The sequence below is a fragment of the Puma concolor genome, chromosome A1, assembly GCF_028749965.1.
Source record: "Puma concolor isolate L17-30 chromosome A1, mPumCon1.1.hap2, whole genome shotgun sequence".
Lineage (NCBI taxonomy): Eukaryota > Metazoa > Chordata > Mammalia > Carnivora > Felidae > Puma > Puma concolor.
Genome location: NC_141667.1, coordinates 87,654,167 through 87,675,330, shown reverse-complemented (window position 1 = coordinate 87,675,330; position 21,164 = coordinate 87,654,167). Strand labels below are relative to the sequence as shown.

The 21,164-nt window shown below is 36.7% G+C and overlaps 1 protein-coding gene across 5 annotated transcripts in view; it reads left to right on the top strand.

Moving 5' to 3' along the window:
- POLR3G (RNA polymerase III subunit G) overlaps positions 1–21,164 on the top strand; it is a 106,506-nt gene that overhangs the window by 76,657 nt on the left and 8,685 nt on the right. For 4 of the 5 annotated variants that reach the window (XM_086696892.1, XM_086696911.1, XM_025924848.2 and 1 more), the window contains exons 4-6: positions 4,146–4,202; positions 6,597–6,647; positions 16,678–16,760. In XM_086696892.1, the coding sequence (XP_086553018.1) occupies positions 4,146–4,202; positions 6,597–6,647; positions 16,678–16,760 (191 nt within the window). The remainder of the gene's footprint in view (positions 1–4,145; positions 4,203–6,596; positions 6,648–16,677; positions 16,761–21,164) is intronic. The other variant, XM_086696919.1, reaches the window with a different exon arrangement.

Genomic DNA, 21,164 nt, shown 5'->3' with positions numbered 1-21,164 from the left:
GACAAAAAAGATGAATGTAGAGGCAGTAATTCCTTGGGCGCCAACGATGATCATGAAATCGTTGTATAAGTAAAATCTCAAACTGAGTCTTCATCTGACAACATTCTAGATGAATCTTCTCAAACTCAAGAGTCAGTGGGTAAACAATATATCTCTAAGAATAAAAAGGAAATATGGTATTCTTCTTGAAGAGCACCTCGTTACATACTATTTTGTGATAAGAACCTGGAACATCTAGTCCGTTAAAATGACATGTGATGATATTTTTCTTTTTTTATATTGATGTACCAAAAGTTATTTGGTGTAGTTTGTGACTGGACACATGCTGAAGGCAAAGACGAAGATGATCGAAAGGCAATAGGTTGTGTAGGAATGAAACAGTTTGTTGGATTGATCATGTTAATTAGTAATTATAAATTTAATAATGAAAATGTTTTACAATTATAGACCAAAGAAGATGGCTGGGCCATTCTCACTTCATTACAAATGTGAGCTATCAAAGCTTTTTAAAGTACTGTATTTTGATGATGAAAGTGTAAGAAGAATTGCACTTCTTACAATTCTGGAACCTATTAGGAATGTATTTCTAATCTAGAATCATTTGGATGGTGCAAATGTGAGAAGAATCAGAAGTAAGAAGTTAGAACTTATTAATAAAATGTATTTAAAATCTGGAATCAGGATATATGAAATGGATACATTCAAAGGTTGTACATGAAAAATGTACATGTGTTCCTAAAATGCACAGTTGATGCACAGTTAACTACATTCAAAAGACTTGCTGGGGCACCTGAGTGATTCAGTTGGTTGAACATCTGATACTTGATTTTAGCTGAGGTCATGATCCCAGGGTCATAGGATTGAGCCCTGCATCAGGCTTAAGTCTACTTAAGATTCTCTCTCTTGGGGCACACAGGTGGCTCAGTCAGTTAGGCAACCAACTCTTTTTTTTTTTTTTTAAGTAATTCAATTTTTATTTATTTTTTATGTATTTTTTATTTTTTTTAATATATGAAATTTATTGTCAAATTGGTTTCCATACAACACCCAGTGCTCATCCCAAAAGATGCCCTCTTCAATGCCCATCTCCTACCCTCCTCTCCCTCCCACCCCCCATCAGCCCTCAGTTTGTTCTCAGTTTTTAAGAGTCTCTTATGCTTTGGCTCTCTCCCACTCTAACCTCTTTTTTTTTTTTTTCCCTTCCCCTCCCCCATGGGTTCCTGTTAAGTTTCTCAGGATCCACATAAGAGTGAACACATATGGTATCTGTCTTTCTCTGTATGGCTTATTTCACTTAGCATCACACTCTCCAGTTCCATCCACGTTGCTACAAAGGGCCATATTTCATTCTTTCTCATTGCCACATAGTACTCCATTGTGTATATAAACCACAATTTCTTTATCCATTCATCAGTTGATGGCAACCAACTCTTGATTTCAGCTCAGGTCATGATCTCACCATTTGGGAGATCGAGCCCCACATCGGGCTCTGTGCTGACAGCATGGAGCCTGCTTGGGATTTTCTATCTCTCTTCCTCTCTGTCTCTCTGTCTCTGTCTCTCTGTCTGTCTCTCTCTCTCTCTCTCTCTCTGCCACTCCCCTGCTCACTCTCTCTCTCTCAAAATAAATAAAGTTAAAAGATTCTCCCTCTGCCCTTCTCCCCTGCTCACACACTCTAAGAAAAAAAAACATGGCCTTCAAAACCAGGGAAATAATGGAACATAAATTTGAATTTACTGTACTTAAGTTCTTTTTAAAACTTGTAATAATTTTCTTTCTTTTTAATTTTTTTTTTCCAACGTTTATTCATTTTTGGGACAGAGAGAGACAGAGCATGAATGGGGGAGGGGCAGAGAGAGAGGGAGACACAGAATCGGAAACAGGCTCCAGGCTCTGAGCCATCAGCCCAGAGCCCGACGCGGGGCTCGAACTCCCGGACCGCGAGATCGTGACCTGGCTGAAGTCGGACGCTTAGCCGACTGCGCCACCCAGGCGCCCCTCTTTCTTTTTAAATAACAATTTTATTGAGATAAAATTCACATATATAAAAATATACTTTTTAAAGTATACAATTCAGTGGCTTGTAGTGTAGTTACAGAATTGTACAGTCAATAGTACTGTCTAATTTTTAGAACCTTTTCATCATTCTGAAAAGAAACCCTATACCCACTAGTATAGGCTTCTATTCTCTCCTGTCTCTAGCCCATGGCAGCTACTAATCTGCTTTGTAGTGTTTTGTCTGTTCTGGATACTTCATATAAATGGAATCATAAGGACCCCTGGTTGGCTCGGTTGGTGGAGCATGCAACTCTTGATCTTGGGACTGTAAATTCAAGCCCCACGTTGGGTGTAGAGATTACTTAAAGATAACATCTTTGAAAGAAATGGAATCATAAAATGTGACTTGTGACTGCCTTCTTTAACTTAGCATAATGTTTTCATGGTTCACCTGTGGTACTGCAGTCTTCATTCCTTTTTATGGCTGAATAATACTCCATTGGTTGTATATACCACATTTTGTTTACCCAGTCACCAGTTGATTGGCATGTGGGTCAGTTCCACTTTGGAGCTATCATGAGTAATGCTGCTTTGAACATTCATGTATTTTCTACTGGGTGGACACATGTTATTTCTACTGGGTGTATATCTAGGATCATAAGATAACTGTATTTAACATTTTGAGGAACTGTCAAACTATTTTCCAAAGTTCTTGCAGTATTTTATGTCACCAGTGTTATATGAGGATTGCAGTTTCTCCACATCCTTGCTAGCACTTGTCATGGCCTTTTTGGTTGTAGCCATCCTACTGGGTGGTAAGTGCTGTCTCATTGCGGTTTTGATTTGAATTTCCCAAACAACCAATGATGTTGAACATCTTATCATGTGCTTTTTTTCCACGCATATCTTTGCAGAAATGCCAGTTCAAATCCTTTGCTTCTTTTTAACTGGGTTTCAGTAGTTGTTTTTCAATATCGCTCATTCTTCTAGAAGTTTACTACTGAAGGTTAAATTTATCTAAAATATGCAATCTGTTGTGGAGAAAATTTTTAAATGCGAATTCTGGGAATTTGTGCTGATTTCTCTTTACAGGTGAAAAGCTTAAGAGCAAGATTGAAGTCAAAACAGTTAAATACCTACAAAAGCCTGGTCTCTTGGTCTCTCTGATCTACTATTTATTTTGGTTATCTTTGTTTAACACCATGGCTTTGCTGTTATTTGGGATCATTTTCTTAACATGGAAGAAAAAGTACATACTTGGGCCTTGCTTTTTATGTTTTCATCTTTTGGTTTAACTTCCCTTTTTCATGGCTGTACTCCTAAAACCACATTTTATGATGAACCATGGTTTCAAGCTATGGCATGCTGCTGTCACTTACGCTGCCAACTATGGTTTCAAGCTATGGCATGATGCCAACTTACACTGCTAGGAAAGGGTTTGGGCCCTCATTGAGGGAGTTTCTTGCAGCATAGTGGGCAAAGCAGAAACAAGAGCCACAGCTATGGCTCTCCCATTTTGGGCAAGCCCAGGAGGTCCCTGCAGAGTTGTCAGCAATTGACATGGAAGGCTTTTGGCTTGCTCAAGTCCAACCCTACCTACTCCTACCCTTTTCCCCGTTCTGCTCCTCAATGGATTGTGAAAAGTAGCTCACTGAGAAGCCTAACTGTGTATTAATGTATGTATCAAGCACTGGAGGTGAGCAAACAGCTCTCCATCTCCACTTAGGTAGTTAATACATCCCAGTTAAACAAGATTTAAAGACTGGGAGCTGGAGGCCAGTGTCACAAGAAGAAGATAGAAGATGCCAAGTGACTTTCTTTCCTGGTATTTAAGTGGCCCTCTGACCTGGCTTTGGGCTTTTGTGAATATTTTCAGAAATGAGTCAGGTTGTCTGATTCTAAAAAACATGCTTAGGGTTTCTGCTCGCTCCCAGCCATTCATACCCAGCTACTTCTTGCCACTTCCTTAAACGTGTGATACTAATTGAACTTTCCAGTAGGTGTTCAGAAACACTTTAGGCACAAATATAGGAAACTGTGTGTGAAATAAAAGATGTTACCTGGTGTTTTCAGTTATTTTAAAGGAATGGCTTAAATGCAGGCTTATTCTGCAGTTTTCTAATGAACACTTTTTCTTTTTTTTCTAGATATTGAAAGATACAGTAAAAGATATATGAAGGTGTACAAAGAGGAGTGGATACCAGGTAATTATAAAACTGAAAATGTTAAAATAATTTTTAAAGTTTATCTCCCTACCCCCTATTTTTTTTAGGGCAAATTTTTTACTTTTACCCTAGGAATTTTCACTGTAGGAAAATAGTTTGGCTCTTTTCCTATAATTAATTACTAATATATATCTTTTGAAAACTAGGATGAAAAGATTCTTATACCATAACAAGGAAGAGTTGAAATGTTTTTGAAGTTCTTAAAATATTTTTTTATAAAATAGGACTTGCCAAATGCATTTGGGCTTTCCACTTCATTTTCCACAATCACCATTTTAATCTACAGTACCAATTATACTTCCATGTTTGTGAGTGATTTCAGCTTGAGAGGAGAAAACAAATCCAGGCAGACAGTATTGAAGCCAAGCTCATGGACCTTCCTTTCAAGCAGATATAGACTATTTTTATTTGCTAAGAAGCTTTTTCAACAGAACTATATCTAAGAGAGATTTTTTCAATATTCACAGATTTTCCTTGGACACAGGCAAAGTAGAAGAGGCTGGAGAGATTTCATCCAGCTCATTCATTTTACAGACAAAAAAGCAATTGCCATAAAAATGAAGTGACTTATCAGGGTGACTGGGACAGTACTTCTAGAACCTGGGCCTTCTCATTTTAACTCACTTCCCTTTGACATCTCTGTCCTTGTTGTTGTGGTAACTGCCTTTAGTAAGAATATAAATGGCATTTACAGAATTGTTGCTTTCACGAGTAATACTGGTCTTTTCAGTGTGCATCATTGTTAAGGTTGGATTCCCCTTGAACACTCTCCTGTCTCCTATATCAGATCTCTCCCATCTTCCACATCATATTCATCTCCTTAAAGGATTCTCTTTACCTACTTTTTTGTGATCACCTATGAGTCATTGATAAAAGCAGAAATATATTCAAAGCAAAATTTATTAATTCAGGTAAAATGGCTTGAGATATAAATGCTTTCTCCAAAATACCCTGAGGTTGTTGTTTTTTTGTTTGTTTTAGTAGGCAGTATTTTTTAATCCATTTTTATGTTGCTTCATTTTTCTGATTAACTCTGTGCTTAAAAATTAAAAGAAAGTGGGGCAGCTACTTGTTAAGCACCTGACTTCAGCTCAGGTCATGATCTTGTGGTTCATGAGTTTGAGCCCTGCATCAGGGTCTCTGTTGTCAGTGCAGAGCCCCGACTTCATATCCTCTGTCTCTGTTTCTCTGCCCCTGCCCTGTTTGCACTCACACGCACACATGTGCACACCACTCTCTCTCTCTCTCTCTCAAAAATAAACATTTAAAAAAATTAAAAGAAAGTGATAAATTAGAGAAATTCTTTACCTCCTGCAGTCAAAATTATTTATTAGAGTGAATTTACTTTTCCACGGCTTTTTTTATTTTTAATTATAAAGTTTTGGGTTAATTATTAGAATTACTTAATTTTGCATGTGTTGGGATTGTGGTCATATATTTTAACTTTTGAAAAAAAATTCCTTATTACGTAAGAAACACGTATCAACTATAGAAAACTTACAAAATACAGCATGGTCAAATAACACATAAATAATAAATAAGAAAAGCAGCTGTAATCCTAACACCCATAAAGAATTACTATAATATTTTGTTCCCAACCTAGAGCTTTCTCTGCACAAAAATTAAATATATGAAAATATTTATATGTTAGGTTTATTTTTTACTGGGATTCTATATGTAATGTCTTATTTTATTTTAAGTATTTATTTATTAATTTTGAGACTGGGGATGGGAGAGGGATGGAGAGAATCCCTGGCAGTCTCCATGCTGTCAACACAGCGTCCGATGTGGGGCTCAATCTCATGAGATCATGAGATCATGGAGATCATGACCTGAGCCAAAATGAAGAGTCAAAGGCCTAACCAACCAAACCACACAGGTGCCCCTGTACTTACTATCTGAGAAACTTTTTCTTATTCAACAGTATGTCATGATTAACAAAATTTTTCTACATTATTTTTCTTGTTATGAAAATTTCCATATTTAAAATTGATTAGATAAATACTATATAACTATTGACAGAAAGTTGTAGAAATTTTATAGCACTATTTCAAAGTTTTTTTTTTAATGTTTATTTTTTTTTAATACTCTTTATACTCAAAGTGGAGCTTGAACTCATGACCCTGAAATAAAGAGTCTCATGCTCTTCCAAATGAGCCAGCTGGGAGCCACCAAAGTTCTTTTTAATGAACTCTCTTTTTTTCATAGGAGAAAATATATCACTTAGGCTAAATCTGTACAGTCAGATATTAAGAAATTTTATTTTCATTGATTAACCAACTGTCATGTCCCTTTAAATAGTCATATCCAGTGCCACTAATTCCCAGAGGAAACTGCAACTTTTGTATTTTTTTTTTTCTTTTGTACATGCAGATTGGAGAAGACTCCCAAGAGAAATGATGCCAAGGAAAAAGTGCAAAAAAGGTACATTGACTAATGTAATAATCCAGGTAATAAAAGGTTATTGCTCAAATTCTAATTATGGAATGAATTCTCAATCTGAAGTTACACTCAGCATTCTGAATGCTTTTTCTTAAAATATGTTTGACATTTTGATTATTGTGTTAAAACTTTCTGTTGTTGGTTTTTTGCTTTGTTTTGATACTTTGTTTAGTTTTTCCGTTCTTTAATTATGGAATTTTGATGTGCTAGAGAAGACTTTTCAAGTATTGTAGACATTTTACTTTTGAAAATTTGAAATTTTGCATATAAATGTATTTGATGGTTATACCATCTATATTCTAAGTTTTTAACTCATATATTTGGAACTGGTAAAATTTGGGAACTGGTAGATTAGAACTTTATGTGGCACACAAAATACCAAAGTGAAAATTTCCAGTGTGGTGTTCTTTCATAATTCCGCTGAGTGAATAGTTGTTGAGAATCTACTATTGCCAGACACTGTGCTAAAAGAAATGAAACAGTGAGCAAAGTGGGAATAGTCCTTGCCTTAATGGGGCTTACAGTAAAATGAAGTAAAATCATTAAATAAAAACACACTGTTCTCAGTGGGAGGTCAGGGAAGTTTCTTCGAAGAAATGTAATTGGAGCCCAGATTGCATGATGAGTAAATTTACTAAGATGGAATTGGCAGAAGAACATCCGAGAAAGACCAGGTTTGTGGGGGGAAACCAGGAGTTACAGTTTAGAAGTGGTCTTTAAGTTTCCTTTGAAATATACAAATAGAAATGTTGAGCATGTTGTTGGATATAGGGGGATGGACTTCAAAATGGAGATGATAGGGATCAGCATAGGTACTATTATTGAAACTGTGAGGAAGGGTGAGATTATCTAGGCTGAAATTAGAGAACTAGAAGAAATGAGGGCCTAAGCCTAAACTTGGAGGAATGCCAAAATTTAATGGGCTGGTAGAGGAGGTTGAATCAAGCAAAGAAAGGAGATGGAAGGAGAAGGGATGGGGAGGGAGAGAGGAGAACAACCAGAAGAGAGTGGAGTCACAGAAGCAAGAGTATGCAAGAAATACAGACCATTTCAAATGGTGATCAACAGTGTTAAAGGAGGTTAAACAAAATTGCTATGAGGTCAAGTAAGATACAGATTGGAAAATGTAAACTAATTTTTGACTTATTGATCATTGTTGCCCTCAGGGAGAGCTTTTTAAAAGATTTGTAAGCATGGAATTCAGATTGGAATGGATTAAATAGTAAATGGGAATTTAGGAAAAAGGGACAGCGAGCATAGATGAAAGTTCGGGAAATTTGGATATGAAGACTAAAGAAATGAGGTGCCTGGATGGTTCAGTCAGTTGAATGTCCAGCTCTTGATACTTGGTCATGATCTCATGGTTCTTGAGTTCAAGCCCCGTGTAGCTCTGTGCTGATAGCACAAAGCCTGCTTGGGATTCTCTGTCTCTCTCTCTCAAAAATAAATAAACATTAAAAGAAAGAAAGAAAAAGAAAGAAAGAAAGAAAGAAAGAAAGAAAGAAAGAAAGAAAGAAAGAAAGAAAGAAAGAAAGAAAGAAAGAAAAAAAGAAAGAAAGAAAGAAAGAGAAAGAAAGAAAGAAGAGAGAGAGAGAGAAAGAGAAAGAAAGAAAGAAAGAAAGAAAGAAAGAAAGAGAAAGAAAGAAAGAAGAGAGAGAGAGAGAAAGAGAAAGAAAGAAAGAAAGAAAGAAAGAAAGAAAGAAAGAAAGAAAGAAAGAAAGAAAGAAAGAAAGAAAGAAAGAAAGAGGTGCGCCTGGGTGACTCAGTTAAGTGTCTTGACTTCAATTCAGATCATGATATCACAGTCTGTGGGTTCGAGTCTCGTGTCAGGCTCTGTACTGACAGCTCAAAGCCTGGAGCCTACTTCAGATCTGTGTCTCCCTCTCACTTTGCCCTTCTCCCGCTGACTCTGTCTCTGTCTCTCTGTCTCTCTCTGTCTCTCTCTCTCTCTCTCAAAAATAAATAAACATAGGGGCACCTGGGTAGCTCAGACCGTTAAGGGTCTGACATCAGCTCAGGTCATGATCTCACAGTTCGTGGATTCAACCCCATATCTGGCTCTGTGCTGACAGCTCTCACTGTCCCTCCCCTGCATTTGCGCTCTGTCTCTCTCTCTCTCTCTCTCTCTCTCAAAAGTAAATAAATAAACATTAGAAAAAAATTGAAAATAAATAAAAAATAAACATTTGTAAAATTTATAAAAAAGAATAGAGAAAAAGGGAAGTAGCCAGACAGGTTAATAACAGTAGGGTTAGCAATTAAGCAGAAGAGATTTCCTCCCTTACCCCTCTCTTTTTTTTTAGGCCTGGTATTTTGCATTTTGCTTTTTAAATAGACTTCATTTTTTTTTTTTTTACCATTTTATTTAATTTATTTTTTTTAATTTACATCCAAGTTAGTTAGCATATAGTGTGACAATGATTTCAGGAGTAGATTCCTTAATGCCCCTTACCCATTTAGCACATCCCCCCTCCCGCAACCCTCTGTTTGTTCTCCATATTTAAGAGTCTCTTATGTTTGGTCCCCCTCCCTGTTTTTATATTATATTTGCTTCCCTTCCCTTATGTTTATCTGTTTTGTATCTTAAAGTCCTCATATGAGTGAGGTCATATGATATTTGTCTTTCTCTAATTTCGCTTACCATAATACCCTCTAGTTCCATCCAGGTAGTTGCAAATGGCAAGATTTCATTCTTTTTTGATTGCTGAGTGGTACTCCATTGTGTGTGTGTATGTATATGTATATATACCCACATCTTCTTTATCCATTCATCCATCGATGGACATTTATGCTCTTTCCACACTTTATTGTTGATAGTGCCACTATAAACATTGGGGTGCATGTGCCCCTTTGAAACAGAATACCTCTATCCTTTGGATAAATATCTAGTAGTGCAATTGCTGGGTTGTAGGGTAGTTCGATTTTAATTTTTTGAGGAACCTCCATACTGTTTTCCAGAGTAGCTGCACCAGTTTGCATTCCTACCAGCAGTGCAAAAGAGATCCTCTTTCTCCGCATCCTTGCCAACATCTGTTGTTGCCGGAGTTGTTAATGTTAGCCAGTCTGACAGGTGTGAGATAGTATCTCATTGTGGTTTTGATTTGTATTTCCCTGATGATGAGTAATGTTGAGCATTTTTTCATGTGTCAGTTGACCATCTAGATGTCTTCTTTGGAGAAGTGTCTATTCATGTCTTTTGCCCATTTCTTCACTGGATTACTTGTTTTTTGGGTGTTGAGTTTGATAAGTTCTTGATAGATTTTGGATACTAACCCTTTATCTGATATGTCATTTGCAAATACCTTGTCCCATTCCGTCTGTTGCCTTTTAGTTCTGCTGATTGTTTCCTTCACTGTGCAGAAGCTTTTTATTTTGATGAGGTCCCAATAGTTCATTTTTGCTTTTGTTTCCCTTGCCTCCAAAAACATGTTGAGTAAAAAGTTGCTGTGGCCAAGGTCAGAGAGGTTTTTGCCTGCCTTCTCCTCGAGGATTTTGATGGCTTCCTGTTTTTTTAGGTCTTTCATCCATTTTGAGTTTATTTTTGTGTATGGTGTAAGAAAGTAGTCCAGGTTCATTTTTCTGCATGTCGCTGTCTAGTTTTCCCAGCACCATTTGCTGAAGAAGACTGTCTTTATTCCATTGGATATTCTTTCCTGCCTTGTCAAAGATTAGTTGGCCATACTTTGTGGGTCCATATCTGGGTTCTCTATTCTGTTCCATTGATCTGAGTGAAATAGACTTCATTTTTTAGAGCAGTTTTGGATTCACAGCAAAATTGAGCAGGTAAGTGCAGGTTTCCCTTATACTTCCTGCCCCCATACATGCATAGCCTCCCCCATTATTAATATCCCCCACCAGAGTGATACATTTGTTATAATTACGGATCCTACCTTGACATATCATTTTTACACAGATTCCATAGTTTACATTAGGATTCACTCTTGGTATTGTACATTCTGTGGGTAAAGGCAAATGTATAATGATATGCATGCACCATTGTAATATCATACAGAGTACTTTCACTGCCTTAAAAATTCTCTGTGCTCTGCCTATTCATCTCTTTCTCCTCCTTACCCCTGGCAACCACTGATCTTTTTACTGTCCTCATAGCTTTGCCTTTTCCAAAATGTCATATAGTTGGAAGCATTCAGTATGTAGTCTTTTCACATTGACTTCTTTTACTTAATAATAAGCATTTAATTTTCCTCCATGACTTTTCATGGCTTCACAGCTCATTTTTTGTTAGTGCTTAATAATATGGCATTGTCTGGATGTGCAACAGTTTGTTTATCCATTTCCTTACTACAGGCATCTTGATGGCTTCCAAGATTTGGGAGTTATGAATAAAGCTGCTATAAACATCCACTATTGTGTAGACATAAGTTTTCAACTCCTTTGAGTAAATACCAGGGAGCATGATTGCTGGATTGTATGGTAAGAGTATACTTAGCTTTGTAAGAAACCACCAAACTGTCTTCCAAAGTTGCTCTACCATGTTGCATTCCCACCAGCAACCAATGACAGTTCCCGATTTTATACATCCTGGCTAGCATTTGGTGGTAGTGTTCTGGATTTTGGCCATTCTAATAGGTGCATAGTAAGTATCTCACTACTATTTTAATTTGCACTTCTCTGGTGACTTATGATGTGGAGCACATTTGCCATTTGTATATCTTGTTTGGAAAGAGGTCTGTGGCCCATTTTTTAATGTTTTGTGTGGGTGTGTGTCTGTGTGTTCTTATTGTGAAGTTTTAGGAGTTCTTTGTATATCTTGGATAACAGTCTGTAAGAAAAGCTTACTCCTGCTGTATCTCCTTTAGTCTCCTACCACTACTATATTCACAACATTTCTGACACCAGGTGTATGGAGTTTTTTTTTCCCCACACCAAGCAGTTCTCTGCAACACCAGCTGGCTGTCTTACAATTTAATTCAGTTCCAAAATCAACTGGAATTAGCACAGACCCCACATGTTAAGGACTCAGTCCAGCTCCCCACTTGAAAAGCCAATTACAAGTAGTAGGTTCCCCAGATTACCCATAATTTCTATCCGACTTGGCTACAGATTAGGGGTTCCTATGACCCTCCTGCCACTTGGATTTCATTTACTAGAACAGCTCACAGAACCCTAGGAAACATTTAGGTTTGCCGGTTTATTATTTAATAAAGATATGATAGTGGATACAGATGAACAGTCAGATGAAAAGGTAGATAAGGTAAAGTCTAGAACGATTCCTAACACAGGAACTTTTCTGTCTCCCTGGAGCTGGGGTGCCCCACCTTCCCAGCATGTGAATGTGTTTACCAACCTGGAAGCTCCTCAAACGCCCATACTTTGGGGATTTTTATAGAGGCTTCATCACATAGGTATGATCAATCATGAACTCAGTCTCAAGTCCCTTTCCACTCCAGGGGAATGGAGAATGGAGCTGAAAATTCCAGGCTTTTAATCATGGTTTGATCTGTCTTGTGCCCTTATCCTGAAGCTGTCTAGGAGCCCTCCAAGAGTTGTCTCCTTAGAACAAAAGACACTCCTATCACGCAGTAAATTTCAAGGGATTAGGAACTCTGCCAGGAACTAAGGTCAAAGACTAAATATTAGAACAAAAGATGCTTCTAGTGTTTTTATCACTTAGGAAATTATAAGGGTTTTAGGAGTTCTGTGCAAGGAACCAGGAAGAGAAACCAATATTTTTTTGTATTATTTCAAATAGTGCTTTATCAGATACGTCTTTTGCAAATATTTTCTCCCAGTCTGTGGTTTTTCCTCTCATTTTCTTGACATTATCTTTTGCAGAGCAGAATTGTTTAATTTTAATGAAGTCCACCTTATCAGTTATTCCTTTCATAGATCGTGGCTTTGGTGTTATATCTAAAAGGTAATTACCAAACTCAAGGTCATCTAGAGTTTTATAGTTTTGTGTTTTGTATTTAGGTGGTGATCCATTTTGAGTTCATTTTTGTGAAGAGTGTAAGGTTTTTTAATGTTTGTTTATTTTTGAGAGAGAAAGGGGGAGGCAGAGAGAGAAGGAGACAGAGGATCCAAAGCTGGATCCAAAGCTGGTTCCGTGCTATCAGCGCAGAGCCTGATGTAGGGCTCAAACTCATAAACTGTGAGATCATGACCTGAGCCAGAGTTGGATACTTAACTGACTGAGCCACCCAGGCACCCCTGTATTCACTTTTTTTTGCTTGTGGAAGTTTAGTTGTTCCAGCATCATTTGTTGAAAAGACTCTTTTCTCCATTGTATGGCCTTTGCTTCTTTTTCTATATTTTTGTGGGTCTATTTCTGGGCTCTCTATTCTATTCCATTGACCTTTGTATATTCTTTCACCTTTACCGGGAAGTCTTGATTATCAGAGCTGTAGAGTATGTTTTAAAGTCTGGTAGTGTCAGTTCTCCAACCTTGTTCTTTCCTTCAATTTTGCGATGCCTATTCGAGATCTTTTGCCTCTCCGTTTAAACGTTAGAAACAATTTGTTGATACTATAAAATAACTTACTAGGATTTTGATTGAGATTGCATTGAATCTATAGATGAAGTTGGGAAGAACTGTCATCTTCACAGTATTGAATCTTACTATTCATGAACATGTAATATCTCTCCATTTATTTAGATGTTTGATTTCATTCTTCAGAGTTTTATAGTTTTCTTCATATAGACTATGTACATATTTTGTTAGATTTTATCCAAGTGTTTCATTTTGGGGGTGCTAATGTAAACAGTAGTAGATTTTTAATTTCAAATTCCACTTGTTCATTGTTGGTATATAAGAAGGCTATTGACCTTTGTGTATTACCCTTGTATCCTGCAACCCTGCTGTAATCACATATTAGTTTCCAGAGTTTTGGTCTCATTCTTTCAGATTTTCTGCATAGATGATCATGTCATCTGTGCACGAAGATAGTTTTATTTCTTCCTTCCCAATCTGTTTACCTCTTATATCCTTTCCTTATCTGATGGCATTAGCAGGAACTTCTAGTACAATGTTGAAAAACAGTGGTGAGAGGGAACTTTCTTGCCTGGTTCTTAATCTTAGTGGGAAAGTGTTAAACTTTTCACCTTTAAGTATGACGTCAAGCCTTTCACCATTAGATGTAGCTATCGTTTTTTTGGTGGCTATTCTTTATCAAGTTTAGGAAGTTTCCCTCTATTCTTTGTTTACTAAGAGTTTTTCGTTATGAATGGGTGTTTGATTTTGTCAGAGGCTTTTTGTGCATCTGTTGATACGATCATGTGATTTTTTTTCTTTAGCCTTTTAATTTGATGGATTAAGTTAATTGATTTTGGAAGATTGAACCAGCCTTACATACCTGAGATAAATCCTACTTAGTTGTGATGTATTATTCTTTCTATACATTGTGGGATTAGATGTGGTAAATATTTTGTTGAAAATTTTTGCTTATATGTTCATGAGAGATTGATCTTCTGTTTCCTTACTTATAATATTTGTCTGGTTTTGGTATTAGGGTAATGCTGGCCTCACAGAATGAGTTAGGAAGTATTGCTTCATCTCCTGTCTGCTGAAAGAGATCCCCCTCCCCCTTTTAACAGCTTTATTGAGGTATCATTGACATATGATATAATGCATATATTTGAATATATAATTTGGTAAATTCTGACACATGTATTTAAAGTGGAAGTATTTCTATTTTGTTTCATTTCAAAGCTACAGTATATAAGAATATTTAGCTTGATTGAGTACAAAATATTATGTTAAAAACCCAAAATAGGGGCGCCTGAGTGGCTCAGTCGGTTAAGTGTCCGACTTCAGCTCAGGTCATGATCACGATTTGTGAGTTCAAGCCCCGCGTCAGACTCTGTGCTGACAGCTTGGAGCCTGGAGCCTGCTTCGGATTCTGTGTCTCCTTCTCTCTCTGCCCCTCCCCAACTTGTGCTCTGTTTTTCTATGTCTCTCAAAAAATAAATAAATGTTAAAAAAAATTTTTTTTAAAAACCAAAATATTGTACATTGAGATATAATAGTTTTATCTGCTGTTTTTTTATACCTTTGGCTTTTATTGGGCAAATATATTATTTTTACAATATAATAACATGTGCATTAATGATACTGGTCATGTCCTAGTGGATCGTAAATTTGTAGCAGACTTTAAAGAGCCAAAAAGAATATATCTGATTTGGAAAAATTAATTTTTTCAAATACATCCCACTGACTACTCATCCCTGGAACTTTATATACACATTGATTATTAGTTAAAACTTCCAGTGTGTCAGAATTTCCATTTGTTAAAAAACAAAACAACAACCATAAAACTTTGTTTCCATTCTGAGCTTTTTTTTTTTTTTTTTTTTTTTTGCGTATTGTATAATTTTTGTGTTTTATTCCTGGTAAACTTATACTCTCCTTTTTGTTAAGATGGCCTCTACTGATTTACATGAAAGTAAATAGTACCCAAAGGGCCAAAGGCTGAAAAAGTTTTTTCTTGAAGAACCAGCTATTGGCAGATATTGAAAGAAACAAACAAACAAAAATTCAAATATATGCATGTATTTGGCCAAAGATGACTGAAAAATGCCTGTTAATGTTTTGAGGTTAAAACAGTCTTTTAACAAATTTTGGAAATTTGACACTTCTCCCCCAGTTGTACATAAAAGAATTAGTGATTATGTAAAAACAGTTTAATAAATAGCAAAAGATACTTAGTTGCCTTTTGGCAACTGACTTTCTTGGTTAAGAAATCAGTAGTTTTTAATAAGTTCATTTACCTGACCATGTTCTATAATACCCATTAAACAGACTTATGTGTTATGAAATTTAAATAATTCAACAGAAGATTCTTAGAGAAAAAAACTTCATTATGTGAGTAAATTACATTCTTAGCTAATGTTTTCTGATTTCAATATCCTAATATATATTGAAATCTAGTTCATATATGATACTATATTTTATGTGCTACAGTTCAAATTAAACAGTCTTTAACCCTCAAGGGGAACAGAAAAAGTTACCCATGATTAAATCTACCTATTACCTTTTTTTGAACAAAACTTCACATAAATATGTTTGCGGTTCTGAGTTCAGTGACTCCCTGAAGGGCAATTTGGTATGTAACACAGTAAATTGTAATTCCATCAGTTATGGGTCATCTACCACAATCTAGAAATTTCTTCTTTTATAAGTTAAATGTTAATCTTTAACAAAATTACATATTTCTGAGCTATATTTTCCTGTGTTGCCAAGTAATTTCTAGGTATTTAGCTTGATTTGGGGAAAGGACTATAATACTTTCAATCACAATGGGACAATTTTGTAGCATATCATAATGCCTTGGTGACTGACTGGAAGGATCTGTATGTGAAATAATTCTCTATGCCCTGAAGTTTTACAATAGCTTTAAAATGCAATGTTTTTTATTTGGCTCAAAAAAATTACCCCAATGCCATTAAAACATTTATACTGCTTTGACTTTTCAGGTTCATATAATGGGCATATTCAGGGTAGCCATTTTAATCTTCATTCCAAAGATAATGCTTATGTTGCAGGAATATAACCTCTTTCTCATTTCCTTAACCATTGACAAATGGTTATTTATTTATTTATTTATTTATTTATTTATTTATTCTGCACTTGTTTTTTTATTTTCCGAACCTGGTCAAATTGCCCTACTTAAAACAAAGTACACCAATCAGTGACCAAGAAGCCAATGCAGATGATATATTTGTGAGATTCTTTCACTGGTCCTCTGGTGCTTCTTCCTGAAGTAACATTTTAGCAGTTTGGGCTTAATAACATTAATTGCCAGTACAGATTTTCAGTACTAGTAAAAAGATATGTGGTTACGGTCTTAAAAAACTTCCTATTAAGTGATTATCGTTGACTCCTGATCATGGAAAATTGGGGAGGCATGCTGATGGATTTTGTTATTCTTTTGGAAAATTCAGTGTGCAAATTGGGTGACTGCCCAGTAGGACATATCACTATGCTAGACAGCATATGAAATATAATACACAGTTTCTGTTATAGAAATATGTGTTAACAGCGGTTTTACTTTAGCAGGCCCCAAATCCCAAAAAGCAAAGGCTACGGGCAAAGGCGCATCACTCACTAATACTGCAGATGTATTGAAAAAAATCGAGGTAAGGTTTTCTTCTTACCGTAAGAGCAAGCTGTAAAAGTATCATGCCTCCTTCACCTTCTTCACTCTTTACACCTTCTCTCACTTGTTAATCGTACCTAGATTTGGCACAACCAATCCCAGCACACAGGGTAACTAGAAGGATTTGAACATTGTTGGCTGGTAGATAAGGAGGCTCCATCCTGTCCTTCATTACCACTTACCTGTCAACTTACCTTACCTTCTGTCGCCTACTTCCCTTCCCATGTATCCTATTTTCCCCTTGAATGTCTGTGTATTCTTATTTTCCCCTGGCATTGGAATTATGTATTGGAAAGAAACACAAAAGAGTTATATACCTAAAATGTATTTTTTTTAATATTTTAAAATTATTTTTTAAGTTTATTTATTGTGAGAGAGAGACAGAGATAGAGTGCATATGCACAAAAAGGGAAGGGGCAGAGAGGGAAAGAGAGAATCTCATGCAGGCTCCATGCTTACTACAGAGATCGACCCAGGGCTCGTCTCACAACTCCAAGATCATGACCTGAGCGAATGTCAAGAGTTAGACTCTTAACCGACTGAGCCACCCAGGCACCCCCTGAAATGTATTTCTTTTAAAAACCTCTCATTGTTTTTTCCTATTATTGTATATGTACTTTTTTAATGCTTTTTTTCTGTCTCATGTTGAGTGCTTTGAGAGAAAAGTAATCTTACGGAACTTAAGTTTATATCTTCATTGTTTTTAATATTTCAAAAATAAAAAAGAGAAAGTATCCAAAAGGTTAGTAAACTGAAAATTTCTCCTCCCATTCTTGCCCCTAACCATTCAGTTCCCCCCTTGTAGACAATCAGTATTCCCTGTTTCTTACAGATCTTTCAGAAATAGTTTATGTATAACAAATACAGATTTTTTTCTTTTTCGTTTTAAAGACAAAAGTTAGCATATTACACTCTTCTGCATTTTCATTTTATTACTTGTAATCTATTGGAGATGATTCTATGTCAGTCTGTATACACTTGCCTCATCCTTTTTTTTTTCTCCTTTTTTGCCTACCCTATAAGAATGAACCACGGGGCGCCTGGGTGGTGCAGTCGGTTGAGCGTCCGACTTCAGCCGGGTCACGATCTCGCGGTCCGTGAGTTCGAGCCCCGCGTCAGGCTCTGGGCTGATGGCTCGGAGCCTGGAGCCTGTTTCCGATTCTGTGTCTCCCTCTCTCTCTGCCCCTCCCCCGTTCATGCTCTGTCTCTCTCTATCCCAAAAATGAATAAACGTTGAAAAAAAAAAAAAAAATTTAAAAAAAAAAAAGAATGAACCATAGTTTATTGAACCAATACCCGATTGATGGGCTTAATGTTTCATCTAGTGTTTTGCTATTATAAACAGTGCTGTAGTGAATTCATATTAAGTATGTCATTATACATATGTAAAGTAGATTTCTTGAAGTGCATTTCTTGGGTCAATTCTTATGTGTATTAGAAAATAGGGATGAATATTGACAGATCACTCTCAATGGGGGTTATACCAATTGAGGAAGTCAAGGCTTTAAAACTTTTACTTGTTGGGGCACCTGGATGGCTTAGTTGGTTAAGCGTCCAACTTCAGCTCAAGTCATGATCTCACAGTTCCTGAGTTTAAGCCCCACATCAGGTTCTCTGCTGTCAGCATGGAGCCTGCTTCAGATCCTCTGTCCCCCTCTCTCTCTCTGCCCCTCCCCCACTGGCTCGCACACGTTCTCTCTCTCTCTCTCTCTCTCTCCCTCTCTCTCCCTCAAAAATAAAATAAACATTAAAAAATAAAAATAAAGAAAACTTTTACTTGTTTGGTCAAGTTGGCATAGCTATGTGGTAACAGAAACTCATGTTTGTTATTTTATTTTTTAACTAGTACTTGAGCTGGAGATAACATGTATGAAAATAAAGCCAGGAGGATATTGAAGGAAAAGTGATAACTGTCAGGTTTAACTGTGGTAGAATGATGGATGAGGTTGCAGAACTTGCCAACTTATATTAACTGAACACAGATTCAGACTGTTGTCAAAGCTTCTCAAAACTGCATATGACATGTGCTATAAGGAAGATTGATCTGAATGTAGTCTCATCAGAACAAATGATGCTTCCAGGTTTTCTACATTTAAACACCTTTTTCATTTTGCACATTGTTAAAATTAGAGTTTTAAATCTAGAAATCTAAATGAGTTAGCTTTATTAACTCTGAGTTAAAGAGTAAAATTAGCTTCTGGATGACTCTATTATTGTTTCATTTCTTTAGCAAAAGTAGTTGCAAATTTATTATAATAAAACTTATTTGGGGGCGCCTGGGTGGCTCAGTCAGTTAAGCGTCTGACTCTTGGTTTTGGCTCAGGTCATGATCTCTCAGTTCGTGGGATTGAGCCCCACATGGGACTCTGTGCTGACAGCATGGAGCCTGGTTGGGATTGTCTCTCCCTCTCTCTCTGCCCCTCCCATCCTTGTGCTGTCTCTCTCAAAATAAATAAATAAACTTAAAAAAAAAAAGCTTCTGTGGATGGAGGAGTAACATACAGTCAGATCTCATGATTAATGTGTGAATAATCAGACAGCAGTAAACTAATATTTGAGCTTGTATCTGTTTGATTTACAGGAAGGCCTCTCTGTAGGGTAGCTATGTATTATTTAAACTAGAAGAACTGTTCCCTTTCTATAAGTTAACTGTTTGCAAAGTGTTTTCATGTTATGTCAATCACATTATTCTTACAACAAATCTGTAAGATAGTAGGGGTAAATAGTTAAATCTCACAGAGGAGAAAATGGAGACTAATAAGCAGACAAACCAAAAATAGCAGTTTAACACAAAAAGAATAAAGTAGTGAGAGAATGTGTGTGGCCCTGAGATCATTTTTTTAAATTGCAGTTATCTGCAATAGTTCACCGATTTAAGTATTTTATGGGTTTGATTTAGATCTACGTGGTAGAAATAAAGTTGTTATTTTTTTAAATATATTTGAGGTGGCAGTAATGGAAATAAAGACTTCCTAGTCATACACAGCACTGAATGAATTCTATATTTGAAAAATATTTTCCTTGATTAGCTTGAATAAGTGTATATCTAATTGTGAAATAATAGCTAATAGCAGGATTTTTCAGATATAGTGTATACTTTTCACAGAGTTAAATAAACATAGCAGCACAGTTTTCTTTTAACTACACAATATTCATGGGTTGTAGGCCTCTTTACCGCAATATGATTAAAATAGAAAAGAAAAAACTCCATATGTTAATGTCAACATAGCATCATTATATGTGGGTATGTGTGTATGTGTGTACGTATTTACAGACACTTCAAAAGATCTATAAACACTATTTTATATTCGCAGGGCTCGAATTCACGAACCAGGAGATCATGACCTGAGCTGAAGTCAGTCGCTTAACCGACTGAGCCACCCAGGCACCCCAGAGAGCATTCAACTTTTGATCTCAGGGTCCTGAGTTCAAGCTCCAGGTTGAGAATAAAGCCTACTTTAAAAGTAAATAAATAGGGGCGCCTGGGTGGCGCAGTCGGTTGAGCGTCCGACTTCAGCCAGGTCACGATCTCGCGGTCCGTGAGTTCGAGCCCCGCGTCGGGCTCTGGGCTGATGGCTCGGAGCCTGGAGCCTGTTTCCGATTCTGTGTCTCCCTCTCTCTCTGCCCCTCCCCCGTTCATGCTCTGTCTCTCTCTGTCCCAAAAATAAATAAACGTTGGAAAAAAAAAAAATTAAAAAAAAAAAAAAAAAAGTAAATAAATAAAGGGCACCTGGGCGGCTCAGTCAGTTAAGCATTTGACTCTTGATTTTGCTTTGGTTCAGGTCATGATCTCACAGTTCGTGAGTTCGAGACCTGCATTGGGCACTGTGCTGCTGGTGCGGAGTCTGCTTGGAATTCTCTCTCCCTCTCTCTCTGCCCCTTCTCTCTCAAAATAAATTAAACAGGCATTTTGAAATGTTATCATTATATTCTCTTTTCTCCTTTCATGTTGGAAGGACAAGAGAATAACATCCTGAAAGTGTCTCTCCATAAACTGAATCAACTCAATATTTTAGAAGGAGGTAGGAAGGAAATCATAAAAATAAAGCATTGTGCATTAGAGCTGATACCCTAGCAATACCTGAGATCTAGTTATGAACTAACAAAAACAAAGTAAATGCTAGTGTAATGACAAGACAGAGAGTCCCTCCTTTTTTTTTTTTAATTTTTTAAAAATGTTTATTTATTATTAAGAGACAGACACAGAGCAAAAGCAGGGGAGGAATAGAGAGAGAGGGAGACACAGAATCTGAAGCAGGCTCCAGGCTCCAAGTTGTCAGCACAGAGCCTGACATGGGGCTCAAACTCACAAACTGTGAGGTCATGACCCGAGCTGAAGTCGGACGCTTAACTGACTGAACCACCTGGGCGCCCCAAGAGTTCC